The sequence below is a fragment of the Tachyglossus aculeatus genome, chromosome 4 (assembly GCF_015852505.1).
Source record: "Tachyglossus aculeatus isolate mTacAcu1 chromosome 4, mTacAcu1.pri, whole genome shotgun sequence".
NCBI classification, from domain to species: domain Eukaryota; kingdom Metazoa; phylum Chordata; class Mammalia; order Monotremata; family Tachyglossidae; genus Tachyglossus; species Tachyglossus aculeatus.
Genome location: NC_052069.1, coordinates 54,818,848 through 54,836,679, shown reverse-complemented (window position 1 = coordinate 54,836,679; position 17,832 = coordinate 54,818,848). Strand labels below are relative to the sequence as shown.

Here is a 17,832-nt window from a genome sequence, read left to right as displayed (position 1 = left end):
AATCTTTCCCTGACTTCAATAAAGGACTAGTTCACACTTTCAGGTAGAGGAAGTCTAGGTCTGAAGCATACGGGTGGAAACATTATAGAAGGCCAAAGTTGCAGGAGAACAGGTAGGACATTTAGAGATTTTTCATTTCTTTGTGATGAACGGTGGGGGAGTGAGCAGAAGTCACCTTAAAAATCAGCGAGTTAATATCTTTCAAATAGAAATCAAAAGAGAAGCAACGATGAACCATGGGTGATCCACATGACAAATCATCCCAGTTTTGATTCTGTGCAAGAGCATTTCATTTTTGATTAATGAAGACTCATATCTATTTCAACTGACGTGCCACTGACGTGAGAAGCAGCGTGGCTCAGTGGAAAGAGCACGGGCTTGGGAGTCAGAGGTCATGGGTTCTAATCCCGGCTCCCTCACATGTCCACTGTGTGACCTTGGGCAAATCACTTAACCTCTATGAGCCTAAATTACCTCATCTGTAAAATGAGGACTAAGACTGTGAGCCCCACGTGGGGCAACATGATCACCTTGTATCCCCCTAGGGCTTAGAACAGTGTTTTGCACATAGTAAGCACTTAACAAATGCTATTATTATTATTATTATTATTATTATGTTACCCAGTAGCTATCTACAGGGGAAATCAATTCCCTAGTCCCTAAATTTTCACCCTGATAGCAAATGGAATGTATTAACTCTTTCAGACCACCCAGGAACTGCTTTGGTACAGTGCAGCACACACAATGAAGCAATAAACTAATAATCAGTTTCTCTGCTACCGTAAATTACTGTCATAGAATAATCTTAAGAAAAGGGAGAATTGAGCTCAGTGATACACTGCTCAGTTCACTCAACCTGAACACATGAATACCATTCTTGTAAAAAAAAAAAAAAATACTTACCACTAATGTGGGTGCTGTCAATAATCCCCATGCGAAAAACTCCAAGAAGATCACTATAACCGCATGATAAACGCTAGGTGAACCTATACCTTGAGGCTATAAAATAAATTTAAAAAAAGTTAATGTCTTCCAAAACAACAAATAGGTCATAAGCAATGCATTTCGGGATATTAAGCAAGTCATGACAGAAACAGTAAAGCTCAGTGCAAGAACATTTCCTAATGCTAATCATTGTGCACATGTGCACTGATGAATTTCAGATCTGTCCCAGTAGAAGGAATGACATACTAAGCTTATGCTGCATTAGAAATATGACTAGACATGTTTAAAGTAGGTACAATTCTACATTAAGCAAATTACCTTTGCTTCAAAACCAAAAGGTTTTAACAAGGTCATAAATGGACGATAGTAATAATTGCTCTCCCCCACTTCAAAGCCATACTGAGGGCATATTTCCTCCAAGAAGCCTTCCCTAAGCCTTCCTCTCCTCCCACTCCCTTCTGTCTCCCTGACCTGTTCCTTTCATCCATCTTCTCTCTCATCCCCGCAGCGCATATTTATATAACTGTAATTGATTGATTTATGTATATTAATGTCTGTCTCATCCTCTAGACTGTGAGTTCATTACGGGCTTGGACTGTGTCTGTTGTTGTATTGCACTCTCCCAAACAGTACAGTGCTTGGCACATAACAAGTGCTCAATAAATACGACTGACTGAATGAACTAGTTAATTACTGTTAATTTACTGATGATGAAATTACAATGCGTCTTCTTCAAAAAAAAATCACCGATCGAAAACTGTTATGGAAAGAGCACAGGCTTGGGAGTCAGAGGTTATGGGTTCTAATCAAACCAAAGTGGACATCTCAGCTCCAATCCTGGGGCATGGCAGGGCAGAGCGGGGAACCCAGGCCCAAAGTAGGGACCAGCAGAGAGGAGAGAGCCCAGCCCCACGCCACAGCTGAGCAGAGAGGAGTAAAGCACTTGGTTCTGAGGTTGACGATTCTGAAATACAAGGTAACTCTGAACAGTAAGCACTCAATAAATACGATCGATTGACCGACGGTTTGGAGTAAGGACGGAATCCAGTAAGTGGGAAGACCGAGTCCATGTAGGGAGAGGATTGGGAGCGATGCCCAGGGCCCCTGTTCCCAACATGCTCCGCACACGCAGGGCAGCGGGGATTTAATCCGCAGCCGAGTGCCGACGTCTCCACAACCGGACAGCCACACTACCTCCCCGGGAACCTGCGCCAGCCGTCCTCTGTGCCATCGCGGGGCTTCCATTCCATCCTACCTTCCACCCGTAGAATGAGGTCTCCACAAAACCTCATCAAGACCAGTGGCTGCTGTAGCAGTGGCTGGGGCTACAGGTGTGCCTTACACTTCGAGCCACAAGGAACCTGAAATTCTGCTCCTCTAGCCTCGGGATCAGACTGATTTTTGCTTTACTTTGTGTATTTGTCCTTGTCTTGTATGTTGTTTTCGTGTTTCATCGTTTCATCGCTCCTTCTGGCTCTGTCACCAGTTCTCTCTTTCTTCCCCCTTATATTCTGAGCCTCTTGAGGGCCAGAGACAGGGTCTAATTCCCACCTCTATATACTTTTCCAGCATTAAGTACAGTGCTCTGCACACAGTACGCTAATACTACTACTATTAGTGGGGACCTAGAAGGGCCTGGATGAACAGACAGTTAAGAAGAGTTGAAAACTTGGAGCCAGGGTTTTTAGGTAAGCAGCGAACTTGAATCATCAATACTTACTAGGTCAGACTGATGGTCCACCAGTCCAATATTCTCTGAGAGCGACAAGAGCTTGAAGCTGGGGTAGTTACCCTCCTTGGCTTCCGCACTAATAGCAGTGGGATGAACCATGCAACACCCCTAACTTTTCTGCCAGTAACCATTTTAATTGTCTTAACCATGAATTTAGCCTAAATGCTCTTGAAGTTAGGAGAGAACATTATCATAGCCTATTCATGATGGCATTTACTAAGCGCTTACTATGTGCACAGCACGGTTCTAAGCGCTGGGGAGGTTACAAGGTGATCAGGTTGTCCCACGGGGGGCTCAGTCTTAAACCCCATTTTACAGATGAGGTAACTGAGACAGAGAAGTTAAGTGACTTGCCCAAAGTCACACAGCTGACGATTGGCAGAGCCGGATTTGAACCCATGACCTCTGACTCTAAAGCATGTGCTCTTTCCACTGAGCCTCGCTGCTTCTCTAGTGGCAGATATTTATGTTAAAATGCTGAAATTTCACATCTAAACACACACACACACACACACACACACACGCACGCACGCACTCCCAGAGAAAACGCATGCTACTGGAAGTCCTAAACTTGCCACTGGTCGACAATTCATAGATTGTTATGGCCTGCCCAGCTTCCTGAGATAATGAATTCCGAGAGTTTCCACCCATTAGGAGAAGTGTTTCTTTTGAAACCTCAGCTTGGGCCTTGCACTGGCATTGTGTGGAATCTGGTGAGCGATTCTTTGCTCACTGGGACTACACATTTCACAATTCTGTGAACTTGCATGACCCTTCTCAGACTTTGTCTTCACATATGACAGAGTCCTAATAATTCATCCTTCTCCATACCTTCTCCAACTCCTCAACTGCACGCACTATATCGAAGGAGTGGGTGTAACGTGGTCTTAAGCAGTGGTAAAACTATGCCTTTTGTTTAGGTTTTCTATGCCCTTCCTGATGATACCCTAGACTGTATTGGCCTATATGGCTGTGGCTGCATTTAAATAAAAATGAGCCCCACCTTGCCTTTAAACTGAAAGTAGGGTTGAGAAAGTTAATAGTTTTCAGTAACAGTCACTGAAAGTGCCTCAACTTCTGCTTAGCCAGTTAATGTTTCTCCTGGTTTGGCTATGCCTATTTTCAACCAGACTGATACTTTTAACTATAAGTTCAGAAAATGCCAGACCTTCCATTATCTGAGCCTGGGAGTCATTACCGATGCATTCAGATACAACTAAGTTAATCAAACCATTCTGGAAAGATCAAGCAGCTATATTTATTGAGCACTTACTATGTGCAGAGCACTGTACTAAGTGCCTGAGAGAGTACAATTTAACCGAGTTGGTAGAACTGTCTCCTTATGTCTAGAGGGGTAGACAGATGTTAATAGATATAAATCACAGATATGTACATAAGTGACCTAGGGCTGAGGGAGGGGTGAATTAAGGCCACAAACCCAAGAGCAAGGGTGCTGGCTGTTATAATATTTTGGACTACAGTCAGAAGTGCAAGAAACTGAACATTTACATATGATCTAAGAACAGAACAATCAGTAATGAAGACTGCCTCGAAATTTCAAACTGAAAATGTACTCAAGTTAAAATGATTTCTCTACCACACGGTACAATCTTTAAAATTTTACTGATTATTGATTAATATGGGTCTTTATACTCAATTTATGTTTTCTTGGGTAATACAGCAGACACTTTGCTAGGTGGCTATCACAAATTTACCTAATTGACAAAACTGCCATAAACATTAAGTGTCAGACCCACAAAATATGGCTGGGACTGAACCAGAAGGTTAGAAGACTATCATAGCCTACTGGCTGATACTTCCTTTAAAATTCTGAAATTTCATAGGCACACGGACACACACAGACGCGCCACTCCTAGAGAAAACGCTAGCTACTTGAAGTCACACCTGCAACTGGTTGACAATTCAGAGAATGTTACTGTTTAATATGGGTCTAGAGAACAGACTGGGAACATTTCTAAAACGCAGTCCACCGTCATCAACGGTATTTGAGTACTACCTACTGTTTGTGGAGCACTGGACTAGGCCCTTGAGGGACATTTACAAGAAACGGTCCCTGATCTACTGTAACACAACTGCCCTACCAGTTGAATTAGACCTTGGTTGAAATGTCTCCTCTTGCCTTAGAAAAATGCAGTACTTCTGACCACACTCTTCTGAGAAGCAAAGGGGACTAGAGGACAGAGCACAGTTCTGGCAGTCAGAAGGACCTGGGTTCTAATCCTGGTTCCAGAACTGTCTACTTTGTGGCCTTGGGCAAGTCACTTCCTGTCTCTGGGCCTGTTACCTCATCTATAAAATGGGAATTAGGACTGTGAGCCCCATAAGGGACATGCGTCCCACTTTATTAGCTTGTATCTACCCCCAGTGCTTAGTACATTGCCTAGCACCAGCACTTGAATACCTTTAAAAAAATATCCAAAGCTCAACCAGAGTTGTTTAGCACCATAAGCTTTTAAATCACTTAAAAATGACTGTTCAAATGCTTTGTGCTACGGAGAAGCTGGTGAAAAACTAGCCATTAGCAAAAGGGCAGTTCCTCCTTTTCACTTGTCCATCTAACTTTATTTTTATCAGATTTCAATTCTATTTTTGAAGGCATCTTCATGTGCATGTCTTAATATTCATTTTTTAAAACTTCACTTTTTCCTAAACAGGAAAGGTACTCTTATAATTTGCTTATATAATTAGCATGCTTATAATTTGCTGCAAATTACTTGGATAATTGCTTCCACTGCATAATTTTTTCCTGCCCCCGGATTTTTGAAGAGAAAATGAAAGATGATTTTTCTGAGTGGTGATAGAGGTGGGTGCTAGGGTAGCAACAGGCATAGGGTCAGAATGTGCAGGGTTGCAGTCTCAGTGCAGAGGGGTTCTTTTGCTGTTATTTAAATAGGCATATTAAATAGGCACTGGAGTTAAAAAAAAGGGGGAGGGCTGTTACAGAAATGTGTTAAGTCTATGATATTGGAAGAGTACACCATAAGTACCCCGTTAAACTTTCACTTCCTTCTCTTCTCCTTTCTTCCTCTTTTCCTTCTATTTCTCCTGCTCCCCTTATTGCTAGACTTTATTCCCTGTGGAATAGCCCCATCCTTGTTTTTGGACTGAAAAAAATATGCAAAAAAGTGGATTCCCCTATAGACTGTAAGCTCCTTATGGGCAGAGATCGTATCCACCAACTCTCAAGCACCTAGTACAGTGCCCTACACAGCAGGCATTCAATAAATACCATTGATTAATTGATTGATAATATATAGGGGCATGCTCCTCATCTCTAGACTGTAAGCTCATTATGGGCAGGGAACATGTTTGCTTATTCTCTTGTACTGTACTCACCCAAGCGCTTAAAACAGTGCTCTGTACATAGTAACCACTCAGTAAATACTACTGATTTGATTGGTAGGGGTATACTCATAACACTGCTAAGTTTAAGAGTAGTTTTTCAATAGCTGAAGAATAATAAAGACAAACCCTAATTCTGAGCTTATAATGATAATTTTTTGGTTTGTCTGCCACTGTGCTGGAGAAGGATAGGAAGCTAAATACATTGAAACCAAAATCTGAATTGAAGAAAGCAATCATCATCGTCATCACCACTACTACGAGGAGTCATTCAGAAAAATGTTTCTGGCCCAAAAAAGCCTGGACAGCAAAATACCATATATTCATTCATTCACTTGTATTTATTATGCACTTACTGTGTGCAGAGCACTGTACAAAGTGCTTGGAAAGTATAATTCAGCAATAGAGATAATCCCTGCCCACACCGGGTTTACAGTCTAGAAGGGGAAAAACAGACATCGAAACAAGTATCAATATAGACACCTATCAGATATATATATATATATATATATATATATATATATATATATATATATTATATAATTTTTTTTAGAGAGAGTGGAAAAATAATTCATTCTATCCATATGAAGGTATAAAAGGTCGTTATAATAGTGTTGTAACTTTACACTGCTAATCGGCTCAGTAATGCTGAGTTAGTTAAACAGAGACCTGAATGTCCACCTTCACCTCAAATTCTACATGCGCAAAACTGATCCTTTCATCTTCCCTCCAAAATCTGCTACTCCCACCAACTTTCCCACCATTGATGATACCACCACTCCTGTCTCAAAAGCCTGCAACCTTGGTATTATGCTTAACTCATCTCTTTCAACTGCATATTCACTCAGTCACCAAATCTTGTTGATTCTGTCTCCACAACACCTCCAGAGTTCACTCCTTCCCCTTTACCCACATTGCTATCACACTAGTTTAAATGCTTATCACATCCCTCCTTAACTACTGCATGGTCCTCCTCATTGATCTCCCTGTGTTCAGCCTCTCCCCTCTACAATCCAACATTTCCCTCTGCTGGCCCGATCACTTTCCTAAAAAACTGGTCTGCGCCCGTCTCCCCACTCAACGGTGTCCACCCAACGATGGCCCGTCCAACTCCGCATCAAGCAGAAACCACTGGACTCAAGGCAATCAGCTCTCTCTCCTTTACTCATCCTGCTCCTATCCCAGGGCTTAGAACAGTGCTTGGCACATAGTAAGTGCTTAACAAATACCATCATCACCATCCCACTACAGCCCAGTCCCCAAGCTTCGCTCTTCTAATACCAACCTACTCACTGTCCCTCCCTTGTCGCTGACCACCTTGCTCTTGACACCTGTCTACATGTTTTGTTTTGTTGTCTGTCTCCCCCTTCTAGACTGTGAGCCCGTTGTTGGGTAGGAACCATCTCAATATGTTGCTGACTTGTACTTCCTAAGTGCTTAATACAGTGCTCTGCACACAGTAAGCGCTCAATAAATACGATTGAATGAATGAATGAATGAATCCCTCCTGACTGGAACTCTCTCCCTCCCTTCACATCTGGAAGACCACCACTCTCCCCATCTACAAAGCCTTACGAAAATCATATCTCCTCCAAGATGTTTCCTGAGACTGAGCTCTTCCCCGCTTCCATTCTCCCCTCTCCCCTCCCTACCCACTGTTTTTCATCTCTACAGCTTCACACATGCATTTAAACCCAGCACCTAGGTACTTAACCCGTGTATACATCTTGAACTCAGTTGCTTCCCTTACCCTGTAATTGATTTAATTCCCTGCTAGACTGTAAGCTTCTTGAGGGGCGAGATCATGCCAACCAACTGTACTCTCCCAAGTGCTTGGGACCGTGTACTGCACAAAGTAAGCGCTCAATAAATACCACAGATTGACTGACACTCATTTAGTCAAATCACAATTTACCTTATGCCAAGTGCTTTCAAATGACACTCTCTTACACTCTAATATAACCCCTGAACTATGTGTCAACAGTAAACATTAGAAATCTCTCTCTCAGTAGCATTAATAATAGTATTGCGCTGTTTGCAACCATTTTTACCCAACATCTATGGAAGCATTACTTCCAAAGTTTCTGAACCACAAGGCTGCCATTTGACAGTTCAGAATAATAATAATAATACTTATGGTACCTGTTAAGCGCTTACTATGTGCCAAACACTGTTCTAAGGTAGATACAAGTTGGTCAGGTTGGATGCAGTCCCTGTCCCATATAGGGTTCACACTGTTAATCCCCATTTTACAGATGAGGTAACTGAGGCCCAGAGAAGTGAAGTGACTCATCCAAGGACACTCAGCACACTTGGTGGAGCTGGGATTTGAACCAATGACCTTCTGACTGGCAGGCCCATGCTTATCCACTAAATCACCCAAGTGTTATAGGAAACACTACAAACCACAAACTTTGCAATATTTATTCCATATGCACTCAAAAGCATTTTGCTGATCATAAATTTCTATTTATTCTTCAGGATTTTTAAAATGAAGATTGGATTTTTGAAACCCACAAGAACCCCAAAATAATTCCATCTTCAAGAATACAACCCTTTAAAGTTATATTCTAAATCTCAGAAAAGGCTTATGCACATATCTATAATTTATTTACATTAATTTCTGTCTCCCCCTTTAGACTATTAGCTCCTCATGGACAGGGAACACGCTTATCAACTGTTATACTGTACTCTCCCAAGAGCTTAGTATGCTGCTCTGCACACAGAAAGTACTCAGTAAATACAATTGATTGATTAATAATAATAATAATGGTATTTGTTAAGCGCTTACTATGTGCCAAGCACCTACTATCCCACTCAGCCCAGCCTGAATTTTAGAGATGTGGCATTCTTTTGGCTAAATGGTGAGGAAGCTTCATTCTAATCTCTCACTATTCAAGTCTTAATACTTTTATGGCTGTGTATCTTTTCTCATTCTTAATTGCGAGTAACTTTACTTCGTTCTTTCTTTCTGGAAAAAAGATGATCACTGTACTTTCCCTCCCCCATTTTTCCAAATTTTCAATCACCACCTCAATACTGATGATTCCCAAATGTATTGGGCTGGTCTGACCTTTCACCTCTTTGCAACTCCCTCTTTCCTCCTGGACATCTCCACAGATGTTCCCTTAAACACAATATGACCAACCCCTCATTCTTTCACCCTATTTACCTTTGTTTCTGCATCACCTACACTCTTGGTCTGTACCCCGTAAGCCCCCTTCAATTACCCACTCCCAACCCCACAGCACTTATGTGCAAAACCTTACACTTTGCCATGTCCCCAATCTGCAGTTTACTGAAATGTCTGTCTCCTCCTCTAGACTGCAAACTCTTTGTGGGTAAGGACTGTGTTTACCAAGGATTGTGTCTACCAACTCTTTTATACTCTGTCAAGTACTTAGTAAGCACTCAAATACCGCTGATTAACTGATTGATAGATCCTTTTTTATAGTATTTGTCAAGCACTTACTCTGTACCAGGCACTGTATTAAGCACTGGGGTAGACAGAAGATAATCGGGCTGGACACAATCCCTGTCCCACACAGCGCTCACAGACATAATCCCTGTTTTACAGATGAGGTAGCTGTGGCACAGAAAAGTTTGGTGGCATGCCCAAGGTCACACAGCAGATTAGGTGACAAGGCCAGGATTAGAACCCAGGTCTTCTGTCTCTCAGGTCCATGCTTTTTCCACAAGACCATACTGCTTCTCTTAATTACTCATCTTCCTTCTATCTCAAGTGCTTTCCCTCTTAAATCCATTAGACCATAACTCTCCCACTTTTGGAACCCTCCTGAAATCTCTATTCTATTTATTTTATTTTGTTAGTATGTTTGGTTTTGTTCTCTGTCTCCCCCTTTTAGACTGTGAGCCCACTGTTGGGTAGGGACTGTCTCTATATGTTGCCAATTTGTACTTCCCAAGCGCTTAGTACAGTGCTCCGCACATAGTAAGCGCTCAATAAATACGATTGATGATGATGATGATGATGATGATCTCCCCTCCCAGAGGTTTTCCCTGATTAATTTTTTTTCTTCCCAGGTCATCCCTTCCTAGCACATACACCTTCACAACCATCCAATCCCTTTTTAATAAAACTGCTACTACTACTACTACTACTACTGCTACTAATAATAATAATGGCATTTGCTAAGCATTTACTATGTCAGGAACTGGGGTACATACAAGATCATCAGTCTGGACACAGTCCCTGTCCCACAAGGGGCTCACAGTTTTAATTCCTATTTTACAGGTGAGGTACTGAGGCCCAGAGATGCTAAGTGACTTGCCCAAGGTCACACAGCAGACAAATGGCAGAGCCAGGATTGGAATGCTTGTCCTATTGACTCCCGGGCCTGAGTTTTATAATAATTACCATGGCATTTAAGCGCTTACTACATATGCCAGACACCGTTCTTATCCACTAGACCATGCTGCTTCCTATTTCCTCCCATTTTCCTTCTACCAGAAAAGTATTGTCAGTGTCCCCGTAGACTTGCGAACTCCTTGAGGCCAGAGAGCGTGGGAAATTCACGAGAACACCACTCCTGCATTCTCCCACGCATTTACAGTGTTCTGCAAAGTAAGAACTCAAATACTACTGATTGATGACTCAGGACCAGAATTCCCCGTCATCTGTCAGCTAAGGCTTAGTCCCAGCCTACTCCCAGAGAACGATTATCGTTTAACAGAAAATAGCTAATGTTGGTGAATTTTACGAATTTAAACCGAGAAATCTTTTAAACCGGACTGCAACAAAAAGAGCATTTTGTATTTCTCTACAAGCTAAAATATTTTTAATGTTTCCTTCGATAAGTTTTGCTTGTATTAAAAAAAAACTTAGCTCCTCAGCTTATTGCTAATCAGGAAAAAAAAGTCTTAATTATTTCATACGCTATTTTGGGGGAGGGAATGTAGAGTGCAGAGTACTGAGTGCAGAGCACTTGGGAGAGTACGATACAACGGAGTTGAAGGACGCAACCCTCAAGGGTCTTACAGCCTAGACAGGGAGATGGACATCAAAATAACTGAAGGATAATAATAATAATAATAATGTTGGCATTTGTTAAGCGCTTACTATGTGCAAAGCACTGTTCTAAGCGCTGGGAGGGATACAAAGTGATCACGTTGTCCCATGTGGGGTTCACAGTCTTAATCCCCACTTTACAGATGAGGTAACTGAGGCTCAGAGAAGTTAAGTGACTTGCCCAAGGTCCCACAGAGGGATGTAATTAAAATGTACATTTTGTTGGGGGGGACGGACGCTCCCCGCCCTTTTCCAAACCACAGAAGCTGAAGGATGAAACAAAGACCAAAGCAGGTTGGAAAATGCACACTCCACTGAAGTGGAAGGCCCCAGTTATAAGTAAACACCTAGTTAATAATGATAATAATAATAATAATGGTATTCCGGGCTTGGGAGTCAGAGGACGTGGGTTCTAATCCCGACTCTGCCACTTGTCTGCTGTGTGACCTTGGGCAAGTCACCTCACTCCTCTTGTACTTCCCAAGTGCTTAGTACAGTGCTCTGCATACAGTAAGCGCTCAATAAATATGATTGATTGATTCTCTGTGCCTCAGTTCCCTCATCTGTAAACTGGGGATGAAGACTGTGAGCCCCACGTGGGACAACCTGATTGCCCTGTACCCCCACCCGGCGCTTAGAACAGTGCTTGGCACATAGTAAGCACTTAACACATGCATTATTATTAATAACAGTGCTTGGCACATAGTAAGCATTTAACAAATACCATCACTACTATTACTATTACAATATAATCAGGTTGTTCCACACGGGGCTTACAGTTTCAATCCCCATTTTGTAGATGAGAGAACTTTCATTCATTCATTTGTATTTATTGAGCGTTTACTGTGTGCAGAGCACTGGACTAAGAGCTTGGGAAGGACAAATCGGCAACAGATGGGGACAATCCCTACCCCACAACGGGCTCACAGTCTAGAAAGGGGGAGACGGACACAAAAGAAGTATATAGGTGTCAGTGCCACCGGAATAAATAGACTTATAGCTATATATACACCATTAATAGAGTAAGAAATATGTACAAATAAAATAAATAGAATAATAGGGCAGAGGGAGGGAGTAGGGGTGATAGGAGGAGGAGGAGAGGATAAAGGGGGGGGCCCAGAACCGAGGCTCAAAGAAGTGAAGCGACTGGGCCAAGGTCACCCAGCAAACAAGGGGCAGAGGGGGAGGATTAGAACAGTGCTCTGCGCTTAGAACAGTGTCTGGCACATAGTAAGCGCTTAACAAATACCATCATCATTACTATTTTATTATTAGAATCCACGTCCTCTGACTCCCAAGCCCGGGTTCTTGCCAGTAGGCGAGTAGAGAAGCGAAGTGGCTCAGTGGAAAAAGCCCGGGCTTGGGAGTCAGAGGTCGTGGGTTCTAATTCCGGCTCCCCCACGTTTGCTGTGTGATCTTGGACAAGTCATTTCCCTTCCCTGGGCCTCAGTAACCGCATCTGTAAAACGGGGATGAAGACTGTGAGCCCCAAGTGGGACAACCTGATCACCCTGTAACCTCCCCAGCGCTTGGAACAGTGCTTGCACAGAGCGTTTAACAAATGCCATTATTATTATTATTACTATTATTATTAATGAAATGGGGATGAAGACTGTGAGCCTCAGGTGGAATGGCTTAATAATAATAATGGCATTTATTAATCGCTTACTATGTGCAAAGCACTGTTCTAAGAGCTGGGGAGGTTACGAGGTGATCAGGTTGTCGGGGCTCCCAGTCTTAATCCCCATTTGACGGACGAGGTAACTGAGGCCCAGAGAAGTGAAGTGACTTGCCCAAAGTCCCTCAGCTTGCAATCGGCGGAGGCGGGATTCGAGCCCATGACCTCTGACTCCAAAGCCCGGGCTCTCCCCACTGAGCCACGCTGCTTCTCCAAGGTGACGCCTTGCTCCCGCCCCAGCGCGTAGAACAGTGCTTGACACATAGTAAGCGCGCCGAATAAATGCCATCATTCTGAGTATTTTTTAGGTCACGTTGGTTCTGTAGTAAAAATAGGGCTTCTGCGGGGGGGCTCTTGTGATGTCAAATGCCCCAAAAAAGGGAATGGGGGGAAAGCCGTTTTTCCTCGGGGTTTTGTTGTTTGTTTCTGAGCCCCGATGTGGCGGGGAGCCACCATTTTCCGGCCCGGGGGGCTGAAGGGGAGCGAGGGTGGCCCTCGGCCCCGCTCCCTGGGTGATAATAATAATAATAAATAATAATAATAGCATTTATTAAGCGCTTACTATGGGCAAAGCACTGTTCTAACCGCTGGGGAAGTTACAAGGTGATCAGGTTGTCCCATGGGGGGCTCACGGTCTTAATCCCCATTTTACAGATGAGGGAACTGAGGCCCAGAGAATAGTAATAATAATAATAATGGCATTTATTAAGCGCTTACTATGTGCCAAGCACCGTTCTAAGCGCTAGGGAGGTTACAAGGTGTTCAGGTTGTCCCACGGGAGTTCCCAGTCTTCATCCCCATTTTACAGATGAGGGAACTGAGGCCCAGAGAATAATAATAAAGGTGATCAGGTTGTCCCACAGGGGGCTCCGAGTCTTAATCCCCGGTTTACAGATGAGGGAACTGAGGCCCAGAGAATAATAATAACGATGGGATTTATTGAGCGCTTACTATGTGCCAAGCACCGTTCTAAGCACTGGAGAGGTTACAAGGTGATCAGGTTGTCCCACGGGGGGCTCACATTTAATCCCCATTTTCCAGATGAGGGAACTGAGGCCCAGAGAATAATAATAATGGCACTTATTAAGCGCTTACTATTGGCAAAACACCGTTCCAAGCGCTGGGGAGGTTACAAGGTGATCAGGTTGTCCCACGGGGGTCTTAATCCCCGTTTTACAGATGAGGGAACTGAGGCTCAGAGAATAATAATAATGATGGGATTTATTAAGCGCTTACTATGTGCCAAGCACCGTTCTAAGCACTGGGGAGGTTACAAGGTGATGAGGTTGTCCCACTGGGGCCTCGCATTTAATCCCCATTTTCCAGATGAGGGAACTGAGGCCCAGAGAATAATGATAGTAATAATAATAATGGAATTTATTAAGCGCTTACTATGCGCCAAGCACCGTTCTAAGCGCTGGGGAGGTTACAAGGTGATCAGGTTGTCCCACGGGGGGGCCCACAGTCTTAATCCCCATTTTACTGATGAGGTAACTGAGGCACAGAGAATAATAATAACAATGGGATTTATTAAGCGCTATGTGCCAAGCACCGTTCTAAGCACTGGGGAGGTTACAAGGTGATGTGGTTGTCCCACTGGGGGCTCACATTTAATCCCCATTTTCCAGATGAGGGAACTGAGGCCCAGAGAGTAATAATAGTAATAATAATGACGGCATTTATTAAGTGCTTACTATGTGCCAAGCACCGTTCTAAGCACTGGGGAGGTTACAAGGTGATCAGGTTGTCCCACGGGGGGGGGGGGGGGGCCACAGTCTTAATCCCCGTTTTACAGATGAGGGAACTGAGGCCCAGAGAATAATAATAATAACAATGGGATTTATTAAGCGCTTACTATGTGCCAAGCACCGTTCTAAGCACCGGGGGAGGTTACAAGGGGATCAGCGTGGCTCAATGGAAAGAGCCCGGGCTTTGGAGTCAGAGGTCATGGGTTCAAGTCCCGGCTCCGCCACTTGTCAGCTGGGTGACTTTGGGCCGGTCACTTCACTTCTCTGGGCCTCAGTTCCCTCATCCGTAAAATGGGGATGAAGCCTGTGAGCCCCCCGTGGGACAATCTGATCACCTTGTATCTCCCCCAGCGCTTAGAACGGTGCTTGGCACACAGTAAGCGCTTAATAATCAATCAATCAATCAACCGTATTTATTGGGCGCTTACTGTGTGCAAAGCACTGTACTAAGCGCTTGGGAAGTCCAAGTTGGCAACATATAGAGCCAGTCCCTACCCAACAGTGGGCTGCCATCATCATCAGGTTGTCCCACTGGGGGGGGGGGGGGGGACATTTAATCCCCATTCTCCAATCAATCAATCAATCAATCAATCGTGTTTATTGAGCGCTTACTGTGTGCAAAGCACTGTACTAAGTGCTTGGGAAGTACAAGTTGGCAACATATAGAGACGGTCCCTACCCAACAGTGGGCTCACAGTCTAGAAGGGGGAGAAAGAGAACAAAACCAAACATACTAACAAGATAAAATAAATAGAATAGATATATACAAGTAAAATAAATAGAGTAATAAATCTGTACAGACATATATCCATATATACAGGTGCTGTGGGGAAGGGAAGGAGGTAAGGCGGGGGGGGATGGAGAGGGGTCGAAGGGGAGAGGAAGGAAGGCCATCCTCATCATCAGGTTGTCCCACTAGGGGGTGGGGGTGGGGGCACATTTAATCCCCATTCCCCAGACGAGGGAACTGAGGCCCGGAGAAGTGACTTGCCCAAATCAATCAATCGTATCTATTGAGCGCTTCCTGAGCACTGTACTAAGCGCTTGGGCAGGACGAGTTGGCAACATCTAGAGACGATCCCGACCCAACAGTGGGCTCACAGTCTAAAAGGGGGAGACAGACAACAAGACAAAACATATTAACAAAATAAAATGAATAGAATAGATATGTACAAGTAAAATAAATCAAGTAATAAACCTGTACAGACATCTATACAGGTGCTGTGGGGAAGGGAAGGAGGTAAGATGGGGGGGATGGAGAGGGGTCGAAGGGGAGAGGAAGGAAGGCCATCCTCATCATCAGGTTGTCCCACTTGGGGGGGGGGGGCACATTTAATCCCCATTCTCCAGACGAGGGAACTGAGGCCCGGAGAAGTGACTTGCCCAAATCAATCAATCGTATCTATTGAGCGCTTCCTGAGCACTGTACTAAGCGCTTGGGCAGGACGAGTTGGCAACATCTAGAGACGATCCCGACCCAACAGTGGGCTCACAGTCTAAAAGGGGGAGACAGACAACAAGACCAAACGTACTAACAAAATAAAATAAATAGATATGTACCAGTAAAATAAATAGAGTAATAAATATGTACAGACATATATACAGTGCTGTGGGGAAGGGAAGGAGGTAAAATGGGGGGGATGGAGAGGGGGGCGAGGGGGAGAGGAAGGAGGGCCATCCTCATCATCATGTTGTCCCACTTGGGGGGGGGGGGGGGGGCACATTTAATCCCCATTCTCCAGACGAGGGAACTGAGGCCCGGAGAAGTGACTTGCCCAAATCGATCAATCGTATCTACTGAGCGCTTCCTGTGTGCAGAGCACTGGACTAAGCGCTCGGGCAGGACGAGCCGGCGACATCTAGAGACGGTCCCTACCCAACAGCGGGCTCACAGTCTAGAAGGGGGAGACAGACAACAAGACAAAACATACTAACAAAATAAAATGAATAGAATAGATATGTACAAGTAAAATAGAGTAATAAATACATATATCCATATATACAGGTGCTGTGGGGAAGGGAAGGAGGTAAGATGGGGGGGATGGAGAGGGGGACGAGGGGGAGAGGAAGGAGGGCCATCCTCATCATCAGGTTGTCCCACTGGGGGGGAGGGGGCACATTTAATCCCCATTCTCCAGACGAGGGAACTGAGGCCCGGAGAAGTGACTTGCCCAAGTCGATCAATCGTGTTTATTGGGCGCTTCCACATATTTATTACTCTATTTATTTATTTATTTATTTATTTTGCTTGTACATTTCTATCCTACTTATTTTATTTTGTTGGTATGTTTGGCTCTGTTCTCTGTCTCCCCCTTTTAGACTGTGAGCCCGCCGTTGGGTAGGGACCGTCTCTATGTGATGCCAACTTGTACTTCCCAAGCGCTTAGTCCAGTGCTCTGCACACAGTAAGCGCTCAATAAATACGATTGATTGATTGATTGATTGATTGCAGAGCACTGGACTAAGCGCTCGGGCAGGACGAGCCGGCGACACGTAGAGACGGTCCCGACCCACCAACGGGCTCCCGGCCTAGAAGTCACCCGGCTGACGAGTGGCGGGGGCGGGATTCGAACCCAGGCCCTCCGCCTCCCTACGAGGGGGTGGGGGCGCCTACCGTGCCCCCGTCCTTAATGATGATCTTCTTGGCCAGCGTGACGGTGCGGTTGGCGGCCCGCTTCTTCTTCTTCCCCTGGCTCATCTTACCATCCCGGCCCCTCGGCCGCCTCAGGCGCCCCGGCCGCCCGCCGCCACGGCCGACGCGCCCGCCATCTTGAGGAGCCGGCCCGCCCACGGCCGCCTCCACTGCGCGCGCGCGCGCGCCTGCGCGCCACGCCCAGGGGAGGGACAAGGGGCACGCACGCGCGTGCGCGCTCCGAGGGCCACGTGACCCCACCCCCACCACCACGCCTCACTTCCGGTCCCCTCCCTGCCCCGCCCGCCAGCAGGGGGCGCCGGCGGGAAGGCCTTTCATTCATTCATTCATTCATTCATTCATTCATCATCAATCGTATTTATTGAGCGCTTACTGTGTGCAGAGCACTAAGCGCTTGGGAAGTACAAGTTGGTAACATAGAGAGACAGTCATCATCATCATCAATCGTATTTATTTATTCATTCATTCACCATCAATCATCATCAATATCAGTCGTATTTATTGAGCGCTTACTGTGTGCAGAGCAATAAGCGCTTGGGAAGTACAAGTTGGTAACATATAGAGACAGTCATCATCATCATCAATCGTATTCATTCATTCATTCATCATCATCAATCATCATCATCATCAATATCAATCGTATTTATTGAGCGCTTACTGTGTGCAGAGCGCTGGACTAAGCGC

The 17,832-nt window shown here is 44.7% G+C and overlaps 1 protein-coding gene across 2 annotated transcripts in view; it reads right to left on the bottom strand.

Moving 5' to 3' along the window:
• The window catches only part of MFSD14A (major facilitator superfamily domain containing 14A), a 51,821-nt gene extending 34,576 nt beyond the window's left edge, over nucleotides 1-17,245 (bottom strand). For both annotated transcript variants that reach the window (XM_038744857.1, XM_038744858.1), the window contains exons 1-2: nucleotides 17,110-17,245; nucleotides 904-999 (exon numbers count right to left, since the gene is read on the bottom strand). In XM_038744857.1, coding sequence (XP_038600785.1) covers nucleotides 904-999; nucleotides 17,110-17,193 — 180 coding nt within the window. In that variant the 5' untranslated portion in view covers nucleotides 17,194-17,245. The remainder of the gene's footprint in view (nucleotides 1-903; nucleotides 1,000-17,109) is intronic.
• Nucleotides 17,246-17,832: the final 587 nt, after the last annotated feature.